This window comes from Petromyzon marinus, chromosome 7 (assembly GCF_048934315.1).
Source record: "Petromyzon marinus isolate PM22_M1 ecotype Great Lakes invasive population chromosome 7, UKy_Petmar_22M1.pri1.0, whole genome shotgun sequence".
NCBI classification, from domain to species: Eukaryota; Metazoa; Chordata; class Hyperoartia; order Petromyzontiformes; family Petromyzontidae; genus Petromyzon; species Petromyzon marinus.
Window position 1 is genome coordinate 9,213,377 of NC_133673.1, and position 23,807 is coordinate 9,237,183.

The following is a 23,807-nucleotide window of genomic DNA, read 5'->3' on the forward strand; positions in this document are numbered from 1 at the left end:
TGTAAAACTTCTGGCTTTGTATACGGACTTGGATGGGTTTTAACCGTGTAAACCTTAAACAAACAAACAAAAAAAATATCCCACAAAAATCCAGATGGTCGATTGCGATTTCTCCCCTGTTGTAAAGAGTCCACCCCTGCGTCTCGCTTCAAACCTACACATATCATCCACACCATCACCGCTCTACTCATCGCCAGCATCTCACTAAAGAGTCGCTACGCTCGCATGTACACCGAATATAGATTGCGTGCATTGAATGATGAGTTATAAAATTGTATTTGTACATGTTTATGGTTTCACATCATCTCTGCAGCCACTAGAGATGCTACTATTCGCCCAATAAAATTATTTTTCATATCTCAAATCAAATCGCGATCCCGAATTATGACAGCTATCAAGAAAGGGGTGAATTATTCCACAAAAAAAATCAATGCGTGTATTAATAGTATTTACATACTTAAAACAACGTATGATTAACGTGCATAACGCTCACATTTTTATTCCATTTTTTATAGGAAAGCATTATTTTTTTTTATTTCAAACTGAAAAAAACTGTTTGCGCACGTGTGTTAGCGTGTGGACACACATCAGGGTCGTGAGCATTGTGGCTGTATAAATAAGATAAGACATGAATTCTGTAAGAGCATGTAATAACTCTATGGGGTCAATTCTAGGAAAGTACACAAGTGCTTGTATTCCCACTGTGCTGGGCATATTAAAATGCATCCATGTAATGCATAGGAAATGCATTGTCTCACTATTCGGAGTGCATGTGTTACGTATTATAAAGAGTTTACATTTTTGTCAATCCACTGCTGGATGATGGCCTGCACCCCACTTACCTCTTGGGAGACATTTGACCATACTTCACCACGCTGATCGGTGTGAGTTGTTGAATACAAGAAGCACGGAAGTACAGTACAACATATTCTTGGGTCTTTCGGTAGTCACGTAGGTAGGTTCAAAGAAAATAATAAAAAAAAATACACAGACCACTACAACATTTTATTTTCCTGAAGACGACCGCTTGCATTGCGATCGAAACGTCGTAATTTTCTGTTATTTTTATTATTATTTTCTTTGAACCTATCTACGTGACTTTACCGAAAGACCCAAAAATATGAATTCCTGCAGTCACGAAAGCTTTAAGTACAGTACAACGATATGTTTGTGCACTGTCCTCTGCTGCCCAGCATATAGTCTTTGAAGCCTATTTAAAGTCGTTGTGCATAATGGTCACACATCCAAGCACTATAGAGACTCAAATCTGCTTAGGTTCTGAGATGCGCTGTGATCAGGAACATATATTGGTGATTTTCTCATTGGTACCCAATGAGCAAAATCTGTAATGCTCATAAGAAAAGTGAATCATGCCAATAAACTAATGACAAATTCTGGTTTCACGCCTTTAAATTCACCTTCACTTTGCATATGGGCTATGCCCTCCAGTAACCAAGCGACTATACTGCAGAATATCTCAGTATTGAGTGCTAAAACATGACTGGTTAATTTGTTCATCATTGGAATGCACCGTGTAAATGTTTGCACAACTTGACGCGCATGCCAGAGGTTCGCAGGTCTGATCTCCCGGCACGGCAGTTAAAACAATGGGCGGGTTTCTTGAACCCACCTACCTCATTTTGTTTATAGCAGCAGTATAAATAAGTGCATCATTGGAAGGATTTGATAAAAAACCATTTCGGGTCTTAATTGATTGTTCACGCTTACGGTGGCTTTCAGACAGTATACATTACATTTTCGTCTCCCCCCCTCCTCTTTTCCGAACATAGATGGACTCGTCCTTCTAAACAAACTGTCAAATCGCTATCTGTGGTGCTAACGTTTTTAAAAATAAATAAATACAAACAACGTTTGAAAATAAATAAATACAAACCGCCACTTCTTTCAAATGCTTCTTGCCGTTGGTTTTCTCACACCTGATGATGACTGTTTGTGTTACAGTCGAAACGTCGTGAGAATTTAATTGTTTTATATATTTTTTATTATTTTATTGTTTCCCTTCAACGTGACTTTACCGAAAGAACAAAGAATATAAGTGCATCACCGTTAGTCGACAGACGGGTCACGTGTGCTGGGGGTAAAGTGAGGCTACTCGCACCTCTTCCAAGACGTTTGGCCAACGTGGAACAGCAGGCCAAGGTTCACTCTCTCTCTGTCTCTGAGAGATCCCTCGAGTGGGGAGACGTACTATCAGCGGCATGGACAAGCACTTTCAGGGCTGCACCTTTACCAGTGTTTCTCGTTGTGTTGTTTTGTCGTGGTGATTGGGGAGTGTTGTGTGTTTGGGCTTATGATACTGTGCTTTCGATTGTGGCTACACCCGTGTACCGAATGTGCTATTTTATTGAGAGGACTGTGTTTCCTTGGTGTAGTCTTCTGGGACCGTTTTTTGTTTTTCTTCCTTTCCCAAGCTTGCAGTTAGTGTCGAAAAATCGGCATGCATTTATGTACTTTTGCAATTTGGCCTTGTGTACTTTATGTTTATTACTTAACTTATTTTTCGTGACTTGCCTACCTTTTCTCTATTTTGTGCTCCTATTGTTTGTTGTTGTACTGTTTGTTGTTGTACTGTTTGTTATTGCACTGTTTGTTGTTGTAACTGTTTGTTGTAACTGTTTGTTGTTGTAACTGTTTGTTGTTGTAACTGTTTGCTGTTGTAACTTGCTGACCCGCCCCCACTTGACATCTGTGACAAAGAGCTTCGTAGCTCATCAGATTCCTCCTCCAGTCTTAAACAAAGATACCGATTCTGATATTGCAGCAAGCCAAGAAGCCCTACGACGTGAGGGACGTGATAGAGCAGTACTCGCAAGGACATGTCAATATGATGGTGCGAATCAAAGAGCTGCAGCGCAGGTCAAGTTCAACTCCTCGCACGCACACACTCCCTTTCCTCCCCGCCCCCTGTTTGTTAAACGTTCAAGTACCTGTTCACTTTTAGGTTTAACTAAGCTTTGATTTGGATTGCTGGGTTTCAGTTCCCATTAAACTTTTCGATGACCCAGCCTCCAAATAGTATTTTTTTTTCAATGTCTCAGTTTTTTTTTAAATCTTTTATTGCCATTTGAGCTTTGATTAAAGGCCTTGTTTTCCTCTTTATTTTGTTTAAGCTACTTATCCACAATTTCGGTTCAATTAATTTGTACGCACCATTTACAATTGTAACAAGGTTTTCGTTTTCCATGTTTTTTTTTTCCCAGTGATACTTCTCGAATGACTCCCTTGAGCCTCCCGCTTGTAACAGCGATTACTAATGTTGGGTGCCAGCTCTTTAATCAAATCCTTCATCTGAGTAGTCACATTCGGCATAAAATAATCCTATTTAACTCATAAAACAATTATTGGTTTTAACTCGTACTATTTTACACGTCCATTCCCGTCTATTAAAAAAATGGCAATAAAAAAAAGTTTATGGCAAATAATGATGAATTTATCGTTACTTAAAAGCTTTTGGTTTGAGTTAACATTGAACTGCCTGCACAAGTAGCCAACATTAATTCATTATTATTCGGCATTTCATAACGAATCAATTAATAGATTGAAATTAATACACCGATCTAACTGTGCGTGTGCAAATTGGTAATTTTAGATTGGTGTATTTCGTATGTACTCAGGTTATGTGATCCCTGCAGCCACTAGAGGCATTACAATCACCACAAATTGTAAAAAAAAAACCATAAAAAGTCACTTCTTCAATAGATTCTCAATCCCGAATTGTGAAAATGCATTGCATCACGAGGGTGCAGGTGAGGTGAATTGATTCAGGCTGAGTAATTATGTTGCATGGGGCCTTGCACAAACAAATGGCCATGTTTTTTTGTCTAATTTAATTGCATTCTACTCCATAGCTGCTTTTCATCCATGCATTGACATTCGTGCCTTTGTGGTATCACACGAAAAAGTCCTCACCGAACTGGTGTGAATGCTAAAAGGAAAACAGCATTGTTAACTAAAATTCAACAAACATGTTGTATATTTTCAATTAAATCTTACACTTTCTCCGTGTTATTATGTGATGATATGTATAATGTAAATGCTTTTTTTCAATTCTTTGCTAAACCACCCTTCCGTCCTTCCCCCACAGGCTGGATCACTCACTGGGTAAACCCAACATGTTTCTGTCAGGCAAGTCAATATTTTATTACCGACAAAGGCTATTAACAAAACAGACGTGTGAATATCCAGACATTTTTGGTATAACGTTGCTTTTTTAAAATATTTTTTTTTTTACAACTGCATAATTCTGATGCTAAAAAGGACTTGGTTAAAGTTGCATGCTTAAAGAGGCTTCTTGGCCAAGTGATGGGATTTTTTTTATATGTTTATAAACAGAGAAGGGGAAAGATCGAAGCAAATATACCATTGGAGCCAGACTGGACAGAGTGGAAGAGAAGGTACATTCTTTTACAATTGTTCCTTCATGGAATTATCTCTTTAAATAACGTTGACGTTTACAGTTTGGCTTCTTAGTGCGCACTTCTTAGTGCACACTAAGAAGCCGCGCACACATCTTTTAAAAAAAATATGTTTTTAAAATGCGCCTTTTTAGGATTGTTGCGTGTTGTGCAGTGGACTTTTCGAGAGAGAAAAAAATGTAAATAAGATGGATGTTGAAATGTTTTGAAAACGTACTTAGAAACGTATGTGGTTAAATACACTGCTGTAAGTAGTACGTATACGTTACCTGTTTGACCTCATGGACAACAGTACAGTATGCATGTTCTTAGTGCGTAACCATAAAATACTGAACACATTTGTCAATAACCCTGTGTATGACCTTAAAATGAAAAGTAAATCATAGGTGATGTTTTGGGCAATTTGGTCACGAACCATAACGCACAGATGGCACGGTTATCGATGGCTGTGTTGAGTGTTTGTTATTTTTGTGTTTGTTATTTTTGTTATTAGTGTTTGTGCGCCACTTCAAACGCAGTATCACTACATAATTAATATAAAGACCAGCACAACAAATATAAGGTTGGTGTGGCCATAGCGTGCCCAGTCGCAATAGTACATAAGGACACATACATGGAAGTACATACCTAGATATGCAGGTGCAAAATGGTCACAGACTTGCCCACATACTGTAAAAGTAACAGCTCCAAAGTAGACATTGAAAGTGAACTTTCATCAACGATTAGCACGGTTGCCTATGTACGGTGCGAAAGAAGTTCAGCATACATACAACGATGCATCTGTGGAATGTATGTTTTGCACACAAATGAAACTAATGGTCTGATGTGTTATCGCATTATTTACACCTCATATTTTATGTATTAAAGAGTACGTGTGGCAAAAAGTTTAACCTATAATACCAACCAGTAAGCATCACTTGACATCGAATATCACCAGGGCACCTGCTGAGGTGTAAAATTAATTAACACGTGACTTTAAAGCGTTTGTGATATGGCCCAGAGATCAATGCAGTCAGTCAGTAATGCTAAGACCTGGGTTCTAATCCAGGCAACTATCTGTGATTGAGCAAGTATCTCTGGGGACGGCTGTGTGGCACAGAGGTAATACAGAAAGAAGAGCCTGGGTCAGGTTCCCAACATGAGCACTGTGTGGAGTTGATACGCTCGCCCCTTGTCATGCGTGATTTTCTTTCAGGTTCTTTGGTTTCTTCCCATAGCTAAAAAAAATACAGCGGAACTGGTATTGGCCTAAACATCTGAATACTAAAATCTTACTTGAAAATTACTCAATTGGAATTGCACACAGCACCATCACCGCTTTGTCATGTAAACTTGGCAGGATCCTTCTGAAACAGTCTTGGGGACTCGGTGAACTTTTCCTGGGTAATCACACGGTACAATCTCAAGCGTAGTGAGTTGATGTTCCCATTTCAATCATGATTGACTGCATACAAACACACACCTTGTTCAACTTGGTTTTTAAATCGATTTGGCTAAATTCCAGCTCTGAGAATTAAAGAAAATATATTGTTAATTGCGACGCAACAAACATTTCGCCATAGCAGGGTATATGAAAAAGTGTGGGTTAAAGAGGCCTGCTTAAACGGCTCTCAGAAGAAGTTATCTGATATCTCCTTCCAAATGGCCGTTCTCTAACAAGGGGGATGCACTGCTCTGCAAGAGTTTCCAATGGACCTTTATCTCACGGCATGACGCTTATGACACAGTGAGGATGAAATTGTGCCAAACGGTCTAATAGACATGTTTAAAGGCAAATTTGTATGCTTGCAGAATAACGACAAGAGATTAATTAAAAACAAAACATGGAAATGTATGTTTTATATGAAACCTAGTGTATCCTCTTACACGGTCGAACATGCCATTGGGAAAGAGCTTCCCCCTTTTATATTTTGCTTCGAAATATCAGCAAACGCTTTCCTATGAAAAGTGTGAAATGAAAAAAGCCGCCAGTGCAGATGATTTGCCTTTTCAGCATTTTGTGAAAAAGTGCTCGCGGCCAGGAAAATGTGGTCTCTGCGGAGAGGTCAGCTTGTGCCATTAACTCTGCCAGCCCTGGAGAGAGGTGTTATTTATTTTATTTTTAAGCAAGATTGAACAAGTAGAACGAACGTGCTGATAGTGTGAAGGGGTGGCGGGAGCGAGGGGGCGAGGGACGGGGGGTGCAGTATCTGTCAGTTAGGCCGGCCTCAGTTGGCATTGTGCGGCAAGCAAACAGCCGCTCGTGACAAATGTGGAGTCTCAAAAGGCGAGTGCTGAAGAGTTGAAATCAGACACCGTGGTTCTGCATGCGAGTCTCCTTGCGAGTGCACGCGCCCTTTAATCCCCCCCGGTTGCCCCCTCAAGGGCCACCGCCACAAGGCAGCGTGTGCTACAGCAGCTGACCACATCCAAACACAAGCTGTGCTGCCACAACACGTATGCCTGTAATAATTGCACGATCATCATTAAAATTCATTTTCACCTTGCGGTAAGCAGCTGATGAAAAATGTTTGCTTCTTTTTTTAAAAATGTATATCATCCAAACCCGCTTTGTTCTGAGGAATATTTTGGTTCACGTTCGTGCATTGGCTGCCTTGATAACATAATGGGAGTAGATCGTGAGAAATTGGTCAATGTTGCCAGTTAAAAAACAGTAATGCATAATAATTTATTTATTTCGTGCCAAATCAAGGGTCATTCAAAATAAAACTCATCTGTAGAGGCCTTCTCGCACAGCTCCGTCAACATGTCTTTCTCTTCCCACATTTCTAATCCACATTTCTAATCCAATCAGTGCTGTACAGGCAGACCTTTACATATTTTTTTTCTTCTGAAAACACATGTTCCTTGCCAAATTTCCCTTGTTTTATTTTTAGGGCAAATAAAATAAAAAAAAATTACGGTCAAAAACTTTAATATGTGGAAACACACGGCTCACACCAACTTTGCAGATTGGCTGTATTTGTTTGGCAGGGAGCAGCAGAGCAGTGGTTATGCGCAACTGCAAGCTATGAACCCAGTGACTTAAGTTCGATTCCCAGCCATGGCTTACATCAATGGCAAGTGATATCTGAAGGAGTCCTAAGCCCACCCCTCCCCCCACTTCACCAACCCACGATGATTAATGTGATGGAGTATGGTCAAACAAACCTTACGTCTAACAAAGTGGGGACGCCTTCATCCAGCAGTGGATTGACAAAGCAACTTAAAAATTATAATGTTCACGTACATTCTCTTTATATTTCACTTTACCCAGGGAGGGTGATTAAAAAAAAGTCTAAATCTTCACTTCTGAAACCCCCATTCAGTTTTTTGCACACTACTGTGGTTTTTGTAAATTAGTTTTTTTATTCTTGGCAGCACATCGTATCACGAGTGAAGAGGGCATGTAGCGTGCTCTGCAGTAGAACCACTTGAACAAGACCACCACGGCCACGCGCCATACGTTGGCTTGTGTCATAGTACAACCGTTCGCGTGTGTGTAGAGGGATAACCCGGTACGGGAGTGAGAAGCTGCAAAGCAAACGGGGCCTTCCCTGTGCTGCAAGAGTTTTTGTTTTTTTAAAGCGAGGACAGCAGCCACTAGCGGACCTTGTCCTGTGACAAAGGACAGAGACACGTTTGAGATTGTACGCTGCACCTCCCTAGGTTTTTGGTTCTTCCATGCATGTCTTTGTCAGACTTATGGATTGTTTTTGAAGGCCTTGCAGGTGGCATGCTTTCACCAGTTGTGGGCATTTTCGGAATTCGCAGCTGTTATTTGGGTGTGTTGGTCGTGGCACGTGTAATTGAAGCAAGCAGCTGTCCATGTGTCGCTGCTTCATGCATAGCAAGCTCTAAATCCTTGTAACGATATGAGTCCAATCTGAGTGAAGCTAATGTAGGCAGTCACTGTTGAACTAGGTCTTACCGATGTTTATCTTTAGCAATTGCCGCATTTTAATAAAACTGACATGGCTGTGAAGATTATAATGTTCATATATTTAATGACAAAGTATTCATGACGCAATGTGTTGTGCTTCAACAATATAAAAATGGCATTAAAAATATTTTTTACAAAATCGCATAAAGACCTCAACAAATTTGAACACTGCGGTTAAATTTGGCGAACATTGCACCATTTTTATATAGGTTAGGGAACATCATGATGAGATAGTCAATGACACTATATCTCATCATGATATAATTTATTTTATCAGATTATAAATGTAGGCCATGGCTGCATTGCGCTTGTATGGAACCACACGCAGTTTAGTTGGCACATGCAGAGGTAAACTGAAAAGGGCAAATTATATTGGTGGGCATAATGATGGTGATGATTATTATGGGCAGGGTGTGTCTTCATCAAACTGGTAGCCAAGCTCTGAACGTCAAATTTTCTTTCTCACTCCGCAATCACTATCGCACACTAGAATTGTTGATACAAATGTGGCTAGGTGCCTCGGGTGTCAAGGCAATGAGATACTGGGTTGAAATCTGAATAGTCTCCCTTGATTAAACGACGTTTACAGTTTAGTGAGTTGATGGTCTCAGGGTGGTCAGAAATGACCGTGTAAAAAAAACAATAAATTAAATAATAATTTCCTGCTGAAACTGGAGAAAGTCCAGTTCTGATAATGAAATAAATATCACTTTGCTATCATGTGACAAACATTTCTCTGTGGCAAGGTATGTGAAAGTGAATCCACTACTTTGTGAATGTAAAAAGTCACTCGAAGGGATCTCAGTAATATTTTTTTTGTGACAGCTCTTGTGGCATGCCATTATTTATCACACGGGATGATGCACTTTCCTGTGAGGTTTCCAAACAGATACTTTGCCTCATGATACGTCAACGATGGCACATTTGGGATTAAACTGGGAAAAGTAATAACAAAATAATTAATAAAGATTTGGCAAAGGCAAATCTTTACTTTTTTTTTGGAAGGCTGCCTTGCCTGGCCATGCGGATGGATGACGGATGGGTTTGCTGGCACAGGCTCCTACAGGAGTGAAATTCCACACCAGGCTCTGTAGAAATACGCTCCTTGGCTACAGACATCGCTCCTCTGCAGCCTTACCTCAAACTTTGTGATTTCGGCACTGCGATTTTTAAATCCGTGAATTTGGTCCTATTGTGCCAATGCACAAAATATTATCACATTTGCATAACAATATTGGTCATTCACATATCACGAATATTGTTTCTGTTATCCCATTACACCATACAATTGTTTTGGTGGTTAGCGGAGTTGGCGGTTTTCGTGTCAAGGAGTTGGCTGTTAGCGTGAATGGGGGGGGGGGACGTGTGGATGGATGGAAAATAAATAAATGTATAATTTTGATTGAAGAGGCATGAATTTTGAGCCAAAGATTTACTTTGGCACAATAGCATGAAAACGAAATCCTGCCGTTGAAACATTGCTCACGCAATCGTTCAAACTCCGATACGTTAATGTGGACCATGGCACGGAATTCCCGCTAAAGTGGATGTTGAGTAAGTAACTTAAAAAAAAAACAGTTTCTTTGTTTTGAGTTTATGCCATCATCGCTCTGCCGAAGGTTGAAAAGAAAAATTGCGTGCACCACTTCTCCTTATGATGGAAATGTTCCCGAGTTGGATTAATACTTCATCAGATTTCACACTTCGCACAGTGGAGTACATATATTTCCACAAATCACGTGGGATGCAAACAAAATCAATTCAGTTCTTTTTGATATGTAACAAAAACACATTTGAATTATGTTAGTTTAATCATGCTCTGTTAACCAAATTGAGATAACTATATTTAGTTTGCTGACTGTTTATACATGACTTTAAGTATATATTTACCATTCCATTTCTTTTTACGATTAATAATGATTCGTTTTTGGTAGAGTGCCCTTAATGCCAGGACATCTGAGAATTCCTTGCACGTGATTAAATATTTAATTAAAGAATGTGATAAAAGACTAGAGGTTAAAAACAAAAAAAATACCCTATCTTTATTTGTTTGAGAGTATTATTTTGCATTGGGTAATTAATAATACAAATGTACTCGGATTGTAACAATACAGACTGGGATGCAGCCTCATTTTCTAAAGCAGGAACTCCTGGTCATAGAGATTTGAGTTAAATTCTTGCCAAGGTCTACTCGTTCCATTATTTTCACAGAAGTTGGAAAACATGTACGTCATGTTAAAATACAGTATTGCCTCAATGCATAATTGTTTTCGTATGAAATATATGAGTATATGTGCAAACCTCAGTGTTATTGATGTTGTTGCATTTGCTCCTTTTTCACTCGCACTGAGAGAAAACAGGAAATACTTGAAGCGGAAACAGTGCTATCTCATTGTTAAATATATGTTCACGCCAATTAAAGTTGTGACTAGTTGAAATGTGCGCATGTAGCGATGAAACTACCAGCGAGGAAATAACAATGTTGCATAGTCATGTAAATTCAAAGTGGTCTCAAAATATTAATCCGAGTAAAAAAAAAAGAAATACACATTTTGATCTTGACTTTCAACGAAGCATTGAGCAGGGGTCTCCTAGAAATGGGCTAGCTAAGCAAGAAAAGGCTTAATGCAAAGGGAGTGCTCCCTTTCATCGCTGGCATCTGCTCCAGCTCCCAGCCAACTGATAAAAGCTTCAGTTTTTAAGGGATGGAGAGGAGATGAAAAAAGAGTGGCTTGGCTCGCGAGCTCCGCCGGTGGCTTTACCCGCTTGAGCTTACTTTGTCCGCGGTTGCCGTCCGCCCCCCCCTCTCGCTGCAGGTCGTACGCATGGATCAGAAGCTGGACACCATCCTGGCGTTGCTGAGAGGGCTGAGCGGCGAGGGAGGCCCACAGCTGCGGCCGGTCCACGTGCAAGTGTCGCCCGAGCCACTGGCACTTGTGCCGTCCCCCTCAAGCGCCCACATACCATTCAGCCAACAGCACAGCTGTTAAGAAGCCCCCCCCACCCCACACCCTCAAAGTTCCTTTCCTACCACAGGGACCAACTGGCCACATTTTTCCTCCTGTTGTGTGATCCTCTCCTCGTCTTTTTGTTTCCTAAACGAATTTACACGCTGTGTTGCGGCGCAGCGACGTAGGAGGAGTTCGAGTCGCGGTGCAAGGTCATGAGATTAGACAGTGACGAAAACATCGATGGTTCCACTCGTGATTGTCCCCCATCCTTGTAGTGTTACGTGTGACAAGAGTAGCTCCGAGAGTATGTTCATGTGTGTGAATGTTCTACGAGCGTGACTCTGCATGGACGAACGTGAGCAATATTGTACAGAGCATTCTGCGTGGAAAAAAAAACACGTTTCGTTATTTCATGAATGAATGTCACAAGTAGGTATGCAACTATGAATAACGTTGAAATATGGTTGTCTTGGTTACGCAGTAAATTGTACTTTATAGTCAGTCATTAAAATACAATTTGCATGATTATTACCCTAGGCCAAAATGTGTGCTTCTGTATGACCTTGCCCACCTGCCAAACGGAGTCATTGATATAGCGATTAGCACTGTGCCTTAAATATGATGTAAAATAAAATATCCTGGCAGACGTAATAAATATTGTTTTTTTTTGCCAGAGTACAGTACATGGCCCCCAATTTGCATGCAGAAATTATCCCATGCTGTTGACTAAATACACTACAGTATTTTGCATCCTCACCACTATTTATTTGTTATTGACTGTTACAAGGAATGCTAACCCTTTTTCTAAATGTTTCTGGTCATAAAGACTAAATGGCGAGATGATTAATTACTTGTTATGAACAGGTGGCCAGGATTTGTACAAATCAATGCTAAATTCTTAGAGTGCACTGGCTTAATTGACTTGTTTTTAAGAGCTTCATGTAACTCTGAACTGCCTTGTAAAAATGAGTGCCTTGTAAATAATCAGTGAATTATGCTTTGGAATGGGCTTGTATTTCTTGACGGTTAATGCGAAGTTCAATGCAAAACACTATTTACTATTCGCGTAAGCCAAGGTACTGAATGGCAGTGACAATAAGCCAAGGCGTGGGCATTTGTTGGATACAAGGTTTAACAACCAACATTTAAATATGACTATAATACTTATACAACACATAGACACTATATGGTAATGGTAGTGTTCATTTAAAGAACAAACTGAATTATATGGAACCTGATGCAAGATATTATAACTTATTGTATTCTCTGGATTATAATGGGGGGGGGAGGGGGGTTGTGCGTCTTATTATTTGGTAGGAGTTTGTGTGACGATTTTTTTACTTCATTTAGAATTTTCCACAAATATGTTGTGTGTCTTACTTTCCAGAGCATCTTATAAGTTGTAGAATATGGTTGATTGCCCATTGAATTGTCGATATAAATATATAATTTTTACTCGTAATTAATTGTTCAATGATATAACAAATACAAAAGTTGATTTTAAATGTCAGTGGTTTAAAGGGCTTGTTTTAGCTTTTGTTTAATGTAATTTACGATTAAGTGTTAAAAGTGCCTTATATGATCGGGAAAAAACGAAGTTGTTTTGTTACGTCATGTGCACTTAAGTGTGATTATATGGATCACATCATTTCACAGTTGGAGAAATATGCATTCAAATATATAAATATTGTTTCGGATCATTGTGTCCACAATCAGTGTCCTCAACGCAGTATCAAAGCAACAACAACAACACAAAATCACCCGATGTTCTCGTTTAACTCTCAAGATGTGTTTCCCAGTTGTACGGCATGTTGTCCGGCATGTTTGTCCGATGTGGAGCGACACTGAATATTAATTTCTTGAAAAAGCTGCCAGCACGTGGTGGAGTGAAACGTCAGGGATCATGCCAAATAATGTGGGGCAACTCGAAAACAACACATCATAGATCTGTGCAGCAGGACTGTGAAAACGTATGCACCAATGCTAACGTTAACAAGTGTCCTAATGTTTTGTGTTTGTAAGTGTAGGGTAGTTTGGAGCAAACGTGTGTAAGTATAGGGTAGTTTTTGAGAAAATGTGTTTTTAATTTAACCAATATAGTATTGCATGCTGACGTTCTTCAAAATACATGACTAATGGTTTAAACACACACGAGAGTGTAACAGACAGCTACATTTTTAAATACAGTACCTTTGCCTCTGATCCATCATCTTGACTGCTGTTAAATTATTAAAGTTATTGATACGTGTTGCACCATTGTAATGTTTGTTATTGTTGTATTTTTGTAGTTAATGTAATTATCACATGTACCGTTTTAATCGCAGCGCAATGATGAGTTCAATATCTCAATGCAGGGAGGATTTTCCTGAAAAAGTATTGAGAATCGGTGACATTTTCCTGGGTAAAGAAAGTGCATTCATCGTAGAAACTTATGGGGAATAAGCTGTACTAATTTAACATTGTTGTCTGGACACATTCAATCGTCTAATGCCTATTGATAATTATGCTGTACCAGGGTTTAATAGGCCACATCCAACCTGCCGTTTTTACAGATGGCTAACGAGTATTTTTATGATAATTGTTCTGTTTATTCTTGGACTTAAAGCTTTCGTAACTGCAGGAATTCATATCCTTGGGTCATTCGGTAAAGTCACGTTGATAGGTTCAAAGAAAATAACGAAAAACTACGTTACGATTGCAACACAAGCAATCTTCATCAGAAGAAAAAAATAGCTCCTGATGACGATTGCTTGTGTTGCGATCGAAACTTCGTAGTTTTTTGTTATTTTTTTTATTTTCTTTGAACCTATCTACGTGATTTTACCGAAAGACCCAAGAATATGATCTGTTTATTATTTCATGTATCAATTAAATGGACCATAATTTCCGATTTGAGAAATTAGCATTTACAGTAAATACTGTAGTAGGAATTCAATTGTTGCTTCCAAAAAAAATATAATGCCGAACAGTTTGTTTCTTAACACGGCTCCATCAGCCAACATATTACTTAACTTGTTTTTTTCTCTCTTAGCATCATTTAAATGCCCTTTTTATAGCAGCAAATTTAAAAAAAAATATCATGTTTCAACAAAGAATAATGGTTGAGTAGCCCCTTTGGATGACAAAGGACGGTGCAAAAAGGGAACAGAATCGCAAGTGTGTCTTTTCAGCCTAACAGGGGAGCCGGTCTTGTACACAATAGGCAGCATTCATCCAGTCAGCCAGGATTTTACAGGGAAGGTTTTATCTCAGGCTATCCGCACAGACGCTAGAAATCTGCGGAAGTGCCCCGATGCCTAGCTTTCAATTGTACGAACGTAGACTCTACTCCATAAAGCAATAACATGATTGATTTTATGGAGTAAGTTCAGAAATGTTAAGTCAAAGTGACTTCCTGCTCAAATGAGCGTTAAGGCAGTGCTTATCTCTCGTTTACAGCCCTGAGGCAGTCGTGGAAATGTCACGCTCTTATGGCGCGGGCGAGTCTCTCCATCGAGGGTTTCGCGTTCCGCCGCAAAGTGGTGACCTACCTTATCGACCACGGAAGGATGATGGGCTCCGTCAACCCCGAACCAACCAAAAAATGAGCCACCAGGCCAAAACTATTCTGAAACTGTGCAAAATTGAATTACACAAAAAACGGAATCGTTGAGTTCCTATTATATTGAACGAAATGACTGTAGTTTATTTTGTGTCTATAACCAAATCACTTGGAAGGCAACTGATCTCAGAAACGAAACAGGGTTGAGCATATATAGTCCTGGGATGGATGAGCACTATGAAGGCTGTTATAGGCTGCAAAGAACTCTACAACTACATGATAATGGATAATGCAAATCTGTACAAAATACCAGTATAAAACCAAAGAGATGTTTTGTTGTAGTAAGATAATTATGTTTCGTATGGTGTTGAACTTATTTCTCTCCGTACGTAGCCAACCGTGCTTGCTAATCAGGGTTCATTAAAGGGTTGTAAGAGGCCTGGCCATACAGGGCTGCAATTCCCATAACAAGAGTCATCTTTGCGCAAGATTCCGGCTACGCGAGGAAGCGTAATTCCCCGGTGTAGAAATACCATAATAATTCTGTGGTAATAGTACGGATGCTCTCGTGTTGTAACACTTGGCACACTGGACTTGCAATACAGTTGGTCACCGGTTGAATCTCCCAGTTCACCAGCTGGGGCGATGATGATTCGCGCATGTTACATACACCTCCTGCACCCCGCCTCCCCCCACCACGCCTCTCCAACAGTACAAATCGGTGACCAGCACGGTCGGCGTGTATCGTGGGGTAAAGTGTGTGGGTAACTCCCACTTGCAAAATACCTGGCCAGCGTGGCAGAGTAGGCCAATGTCATCTAGAGGGGCACTCTGTAGCTCCCTCGAGTGGAGGAAGAGGTCTTTCCGCTAGCAGTGGCGTTCTCAGTAAGCTGCTGCGCTGCGCCCGATCGCTTGACTGCAATATTTACTTATCAATTGTTATACTCGGCAGCTTCCGCTGCATTCCCGTCTGCTTGCGAACACGAGGACGTGCGTCTTATCTGCCTCTCCTCTTCAGCATTGAAACGAGCAAACAACAACCTGCATGCAACCACAACATGGTGGTTTTTTTCCCTCTCTCTCTCTCCCTTTTCTTCTTCACAGAGCTGGATGTGAACGCGCGGGGGATGTGTGTGAAGAAAGCGCTCTGGGGTTCTGTAAAAGGTGCGCGCGCTCACGGCAGACCGAAACAAGCTGACGGGCACGATTTATGCGAGCAGAACTTGGCATTTCCATGAGGACTCTCCGTTCGCTTCTCTTCACTGCACACACTCTTCCCGAAATGATTGAGCAAGTGAGCGCGATGAACCTGGCGACCCGGGTTCGATTCCCGCTCACGGCCAACACCGGTGATCCATAATCTGAACCGGTCCTGGGCCTCCCCTAGGTCGACTCGGCCTCAAATGAATACCTGGTGCGGATGTGTAAACATCGCCACTGGGGAGACAAAGGCGGCCGGGCGATGGTTGTTGGCCACCCACCCGCTCGTGTGCCGTGCCGGCCGTTATAGGTGCTCGCTAACAGCACTTGCCCCTATAGCCTGTTAAGGCTATACGGGGTTGGGGGGGGGGGCTTTGTCTTTGTATGTACACAGTGCTCGTTGTGAACACGTTTCCTTTACCGTTGTGTTCACTCGGGAACGCGTATACCCTTTGGGTGGCTTTCATCTCGGTTGTTAAAACCTGTTGAGGTCGGTTTTTCTAAACACTTTTTCAATTGCCCTTACTGGAAATACTGGTTGGATGCACTTGTTGATTGGCGCGACATTTCGTATTTTGATTCCAACAGCAGGATAACCAGACAAGGAAGCTGGCGTCTTTGCTGTAGATAACGCGCGACTCTAACCAACTTGATGTTGTCTTTGACGAAGCGAATAGGTTTCTCTCGGCCAGAAACTGTTTCTTAGTAACACAAGTACATTCGTGCAAGAAACGAGAATGACCTGGGGAAACTTAAGTTGCCGAGATATCACAGCTAGACACTATTCATTCTCTATTTAATTATGTATAAACTCGCCTGATGTGCACGTGTCCATTGAAGGTGTGTATTGCATATGTAACCCGAGCATAGACGTGTACATGACTCATCTAATTTCTAATGATTTCCTCGAGGGGCTAGAAAGCTTACATTTTGTTATATCTTTGAAAATCCACAACAAAACATTTGAGAATTGTATTGGTTTAATTCGTAGGGTAGAGCCATGCTAAAGTTCCAAGCTGTTTGACGTCTCGTGCTAGCACTTAAACGTATAAAGCCCTCATTATACGTGGGGAACGTCTGTTTTTGGAGTGTGACACGAGGGCCGATAAAGAGCCGGTGAGAATATGACCAAAAAAAAGCAGTTCGGTTATAATCAGGATAAAAGAGAGAGAGATTGCAATGGATGGCTTATGTGTGCGCGATGGAGGATGGCCAGTTGCCAATACATGCATTGGAGTGCCACTCAGGTTGGTGACCGAGAGAAAACCCTAAACCTCGATGGTTGTCGTGATGAGGCTGTAAGAGCAGACATTGGAGGCATGAGGAAGCAATGGCGAGGTGTGGTGACTGTGATGACCTCTTGACCTTGGTGAATTTGGCAAAGTCGTTGACAATTGGTAATTCAGACGCATCCAGTTTTGCATCACCTTCATGAATGTTTTTTTTAAGTCCGTGCATCAATGTATTATTTAGCACTCATATGGCTTTCTGTATTGTTTGGTGTAATTTGCTGGCCGGGCCTCTTACATCCCATCGGATTCCTCAAGGATAATTACAGATTCTGATTCTGGAAGGCTTGTGTACTCGCTACAAATAATAATAATAAATAATAGCTTACAGTCCCTGATCAACCTACTGCTGGATGAAGCCCTCCCCCAATTTTGTCAGTCATGGGGGTTGTTTAACCCTGCTTCACCACACTCGACAGTGCGGATTGGTACATGCGGTGCCGAGGCCAGATTCAGATATCACTCAACACTGACTTGAGCCGTGACCGGGTTTTGAACGCAGGCCGCCAGGTTTAAAGCGCAGTCCACTAACCATTGTTCACCTGCAACAAATATACACTTTAGTGCGATTTACTTATTGCAGCCACGTGTGGTGGTGGCTGACAGAGAACAATGGATGTGTGAAGGAAGGGTTTTCTTGTGAAAAAGAGCTTCATAGCTCATCGGATTTCTCCGGCATAAATAAAGATTCTGATTCTGATCGTGGATGGTGCACAGGTGTCTGTGAGATCATTGACTGCCAAACACTCTGCAGTCCCTGCAACCTGCCACCTCCGTATCTGCATGCGGCTCTTTATGGACTGCTTCTTGACGTTATTTATTTCGGACCCACCGTTTCGTACTCACTTTTCGTATTCACATGGGTTTTTTTTTCAGAATTAGAAAGGAATGGCTCTTATGTTGTTTTGGTTGCCGGCCCCTGCCCTATACTATCACCATGGAGACTCTTTCACCCAGCAGTGGATTGAGAATTAATGTTATGAGAATTAATGTTATTGAGAATTAATGTTATGATTGTTATTGTCCAATGGCTGTAACTAGAAACCGTTGTCGGAAGACAATTATTTGAAGTGGCTACACGTGACCATTTGTGTTGTGTGCTCGTTACGTTTTGAACAGGGTTGCCGTGATATGACAATACTCTGATGTGTTGTAAGACATAAGATCTACGATAATCTTATCGTCCGTTTTGCAAAGCATCTCTGTGTCAATGATTATTTGTTCTTTTTAACATTTAAAATTCCGGAAAAAATATTTACGAAGTCTAAAAAAAGATAACTAAACTAAAGTTGAAAAACACAGCTACTGTGTTAATGTTTTGTAAAATGTTCCTGTAAAAAAATGTTGGAATGACGATGATATGTCATCATTTTTTTGAAGTCCACTGTATTGTATAATTATTTCAGGATAACTGCGCCATAAGTGGCATATAGTGCAATGATTAGAAATTACTTATGGGAGCCTTCGGCTGAGTTAACTGCAGCTGAATAACTTATTAACGTAATACTTATTTAGTTATTTGTACAGGAACTACAGCATCGCGCGGAAGCAATACATTGAAGTTTGATGTATAACTAAAAACTTTTGGGAAACTCATATCACGATAATCGTCATATAAAGAATGGTTTAACTTTATGTCATGAATTGTGTCGGTAAAACATTGCGGCAACCGTTAGGTTATGTGACATCACAGCATATTCTGGGTTATATGACATCACAGCATACACTATGTGCTCTGTGCTCGGTGACATCACAGCATGCCCTGTACTTTGTGAGATCAAAGACTGCTCTGTAACGTCACAAAGTACTTCATGGTATGTAACGTCACAGCTTAAAATGTGCACCGTGACTTCACGGCATGCGTTGTGGTTAGTGATAACACAGCATGTGCGCTCTAAGCATTGCAGATTGCAATGGTCATACATACTTACGGCAGGCTTAGTGTGAGTGAACTGCGGTCGAATAACTATTAGGCGATCTTTATTTGTAGAAGGGAGTACGGAGAAGAGCAAAAATAATCCAATAAAATAGTGAAGTACAATAGCAAAACTATAGGAAACTCACATTATGGTAATAGTCGTGTCGTGAAATCATCATATTTTATTGTGAATACATGATATCGCAGCAACCCTAGTTTTCATTTAAGTTTCAGGCAATACCAAAGGCATATGAAGAGTGTGACGATTCACCTCCTGTGATCTGGTGTCGCGAGGGCACTGCGCTTTGAATCCACTGACTTCATTCAGTTCGATTTCCGGCCATGGTCAACATCAGTGGCGAGTAATTTCTGCATCGTTCCCGAACCCACCACATTTCACCAACCAGCACTGATGAACATGGTGAATTATGATCAAACAACACGGTGTGGGGAAGCCTTCAGCCAGCAGTGGATTGACCAAGGACTGTGTTTTTCACTCTAACATACTGTAATGTGCCGGTGTTTTATTCCGAGAGTATTTCATTTCTTGATTCTATTCAGAACGGAATGCAATACTTGACCACAACATTTAAAATGTTGCTGGCTGTATAAGTTGCCAAGGACGAGGCATATTTCAATGCAGAAGCTAATACGAGGACCGGTGTGTGTTTCATTTGGCATTAAAGCATGTTTGACTTAAAAAAACAATCTCTTGGTGAGGTTTAGTAAGTGTTTTTCGAAATGCATGCATTGTACTCTCTACTATTCTCTTCACTTCGGTTGCGTCTCTTTCATACCATTTCTACACACCGTCTCCCTCTCGGTTTTTAACGCTCAAGTTCGAAACGTTCTTGTGCTCTCCTTACGTGGCGTGCAAGGTTTATTTCCATGTTTGTGAAGTTTTGTAATGAGGCTTGCAAGCAGATGCGAGTTTCCTTTTTTTGTTTATTACTAAAGTTCCTGTACATGATTTGTGTATGAGAATTTGTACTTCAAATTTGCATGTGCTGCTGTGCCAGTGTTATGAAGATTTTTGCGTGCGTGTTTTTGCTCGAGCACTGGCAACCGCTACAATGTTCACTTGCGATGAGGCAGATCGTAGTTTACTATTTTGCATTCACGAGTGCTGCTCTGCAGTCGAATAAAACCAGTGCATAAACTCACATTCATGGCAATTGGAATCGTTCAGAACAGCGAGCTCAGAAGGGCGGAACATTGGGACCCCACAACACAATTGGGGCCAACATTTTAAAAAAGTGGTGCACACTTTTCGCGTACCAACTTTTAAGTCGAATTTTGTTTATGAGGCACTACCTTTAAAAAAAAGTTGTCATTGGAATATGCCTTAATCCTGGAAAAGCTTAAGAAAGCGGGCTGAGTGAGTGAGTGAGCCGAGGTGATGTATGCGACCTCAGCCTGCCGGGTTGCAAGGAGTGGATTGCACCCTCGTTTCAGAGCACAGAGGGCATTAGCGCCGGCACATGAGCAATTGTGGCCAAATGGCATTTCAAAACACCCCATTAATTTTTCAGCGTGCAGGGTAAATGGATCTTGATTAAATTCACTGGTGTATTCTTTCTGGAGTGAGGTTGTACATTTTCATAATGGAAGAAAGACCCTTGGGTTTGCTGTGTTTTTTTTTGTCTACAGAACGGGGATGGATGGCAGTTTAGGGTATCCACACTTAATTGGAAATGAAGTCCTTTGCCTGTTTGCTATGAAAAACATATATCCCAGATATTATTGTCTAATTAAACTTCAAATAAGTACATCATTGTTTTCTAGTCAACTGAAAACTTATTTTGTCTTGTCAACTTCGTTTGCCAAACAAGTCTCAAACTAATATTGCACAATGTACCATTATACAAAACTATATATATATTATTGTACTGAACTGTAATTTTGTCCTTTGTGTCATTCCAACTACGGATTAAAATCTTCCTGTTGTCAGTGTACTTTTTGACATTCGTGTATTAGGGTATGTATAGAATGGTACCACTATAAATACAAATAGTTGTTTTACTGATACTTTATTTCACCACCCAGGACAATGATGATACTGCATACTGGAGTTTCATGTGAACTCAACATCACCTCAGCAAAGATTGTGACTACTGGCAAGTTGCCTTTGCGTTACTAAAATAATAAGTAAATTACGTTTTACAATTCAATTTTCTCCAGATTATAAGGTGCACCTTTATCCCCTGTATTTTAATAATTATTTGGGGGCGCATGCTGTCATCCGGTAGGTGTGTTTGTCTCTGGCTAAAACTTGTAAACATTTATTGGCACCAGGCACAAGTCTGGGGTGCGTCTGACTTTCCGCAGCATCCTATAATTCGGAGTTTGCGGTTCTCAAAACATGTATTGCGGCACATTTTCTGATTTCGTGTGTGATTTGAACAAGTGGGAGCATCCCTTTGGTTTTTTTTGCTGCACACGTCTAGTCAGAGCATGCAGTTATCAGTCCGTATGTTCATACGTACGTTGAAATTCGTTCGCACTGTGCGTAGCCAACCGCGCTAATCGCACGCGCGCCTCAGTGGCACGGGGCTACATCGAGGCTGCTCACCAATGCTCTCGTGATCACTTTCAGGGCGCCTGCGCGACTGTTGGGACGTGGTCACAGGACGGCCAATTGGGGGACACGCGCTAGAACGGGCAGAGGCATCACGCGGGACGTTCCCCCAATAGCGCACAAGCCATCGTCAGCGAAAGGATATATACATCAGCAAAATTCGGCTGCTGCTCCACCACTTTAACCTTGAGGCAACCGGGCAAATGTTGTTGTACTGATTATTCACCAATAATTCAATTGGCACTGCTCAAGTGGAGAACACGTTATTTGTACGCGTGACAAACCCCGGAGGAAGCAAAGCAGTGCTGAGAAATAAAACATTTCATGGTAAGCTACATATGCGAGCACCTTGGCTGTGAGCCACCGTTTAAAGACCACTCCGCCGAAGCGCTCCATTTCACGTTCGGACGTGCGCCTTCGAGTGAACGCTGCAAAGTAAATTTCCTTGTACCCCTGTGCCCACAGAACCGGGCAACAACATTCGTTGGGCGGTGGCACCCGCGACGTCGTGGACAAATCAGTGCTCTCTTTGTCAAACCGTCCCCGTCGCGGGCAAGTGGCTCTTTAAACGAGGCATGTGGGAGGGCAGACTTGACAGAGAGCAGTCCGCCAAGACACCCGTTCTGTGATGGCGGGGTGTGTGTGTGTATGGGGAGGGGGTGGATTTGACCGAGCGGAGTTCTTGTGCTGCCAGCAACGTTGCAGCAGCGACGTTCAAGCTGCCTTGGCAAAACAACAGCAACTGTCTCACGCGGTGACGGCCACTCCGTTGAGCTGGACAGCGATGAGTTCACCGCCTTCCTATGGCAGGATAATGTGACCCTCTACACCCCCACCCCCCTCCCAACACGACTGGAGTTTGCGTGAATTCGTGCACGGTTGTGCCCTCGATGGGTTTGGCAAGTAAGTGGTAGGACGAAGCGATTCACGTCCACCATTCGATCGCCCAGTATCGCCGTTTCGCGGATCTCTCGAAGGGCAGCGGCAAGTGGCAACGTTACGATGACAGTACCAGCGTGGCACGCTGCTGATATTTGCGCCGTACGCAATCTCGCAGCACATTTTACTGCCGAAGACGTGGATGGCATCATCATATTTTAGCAGCAGCAGCAACGGCGGCGGCGGCGGCGATACAAACAAAAAGAGCCGCGGTGTAATGGCCAGTTCACGGCACTGGAGATTCAGAGGTCGCCAAATTGACTCGATCTCCCTGAAATAATGGACGAGATTATTAAATCCCCCCTCAGCCCTGTCCACCCAGCGGTAGGAGCAGGTACACCACAGCCGATCCACAGGTTCCGTGTGCTGGGGTAAAGTGCGGCTACTCCCACCTTTGTCTAAGATGTCTAGCTAATGTGGACGAGTAGGCTAAAATGCCCTCTGGAGGGGCATTTGCGCTTCTGCCAGCAGCAGTGGGTTGAGCAAAACATTTCAGGGCTGCACCTTTGCCTTAACTCAATGTTGAGGCAATCTTGAGAAGCTGCATCTACGTGTTCATAAAATAAACAATATAGTCGTGTTCAACAGGTCAGGTTCTATTCGAGAAATGTTTTAAATGCCAGGTGAACGCGTTGTTTTCTTATGCAGACCATGTATAAGTGTTCACGCATCTGTAAAACGGCATTGCTGATGGTTAGCAAGATGCGTTGAATTGTTTTTTTTATTGTGTTTCCCTTTGTGCTATCTCTTTAATTTTATACATTTTTTCATGAGCTGGTGGACATCGTTGAAAAATAGGTTTCTTGGCAAGCTCATAGATTGTCGCCAATTCTGAGTCATGACTAGATTATTTCATGAACATTTCTTGAACATAAGCAACTTTTATTGATGAAAAAAGGTGTCAGTGTGCTCTACTGTAAGATGTTAGATATGGTAAAGCACCTTAAAAATAATACACAAACTAACACTTTTCTGTTCTGGTTGTTAAAGTCACAATTTTTAAACAAAAATTCACTTTTAACAAAATAAAAAA

At 41.5% G+C, this 23,807-nt stretch overlaps 1 protein-coding gene across 4 annotated transcripts in view; it reads left to right on the forward strand.

Moving 5' to 3' along the window:
• Nucleotides 1–13,571, forward strand: part of KCNQ1 (potassium voltage-gated channel subfamily Q member 1) — a 78,506-nt gene extending 64,935 nt beyond the window's left edge. For all 4 annotated transcript variants that reach the window (XM_032948987.2, XM_076065339.1, XM_076065335.1 and 1 more), the window contains 4 exons: nt 2,783–2,877; nt 4,106–4,146; nt 4,354–4,415; nt 11,175–13,571. In XM_032948987.2, coding sequence (XP_032804878.2) covers nt 2,783–2,877; nt 4,106–4,146; nt 4,354–4,415; nt 11,175–11,348 — 372 coding nt within the window. In that variant the 3' untranslated portion in view covers nt 11,349–13,571. The remainder of the gene's footprint in view (nt 1–2,782; nt 2,878–4,105; nt 4,147–4,353; nt 4,416–11,174) is intronic.
• Nucleotides 13,572–23,807: the final 10,236 nt, after the last annotated feature.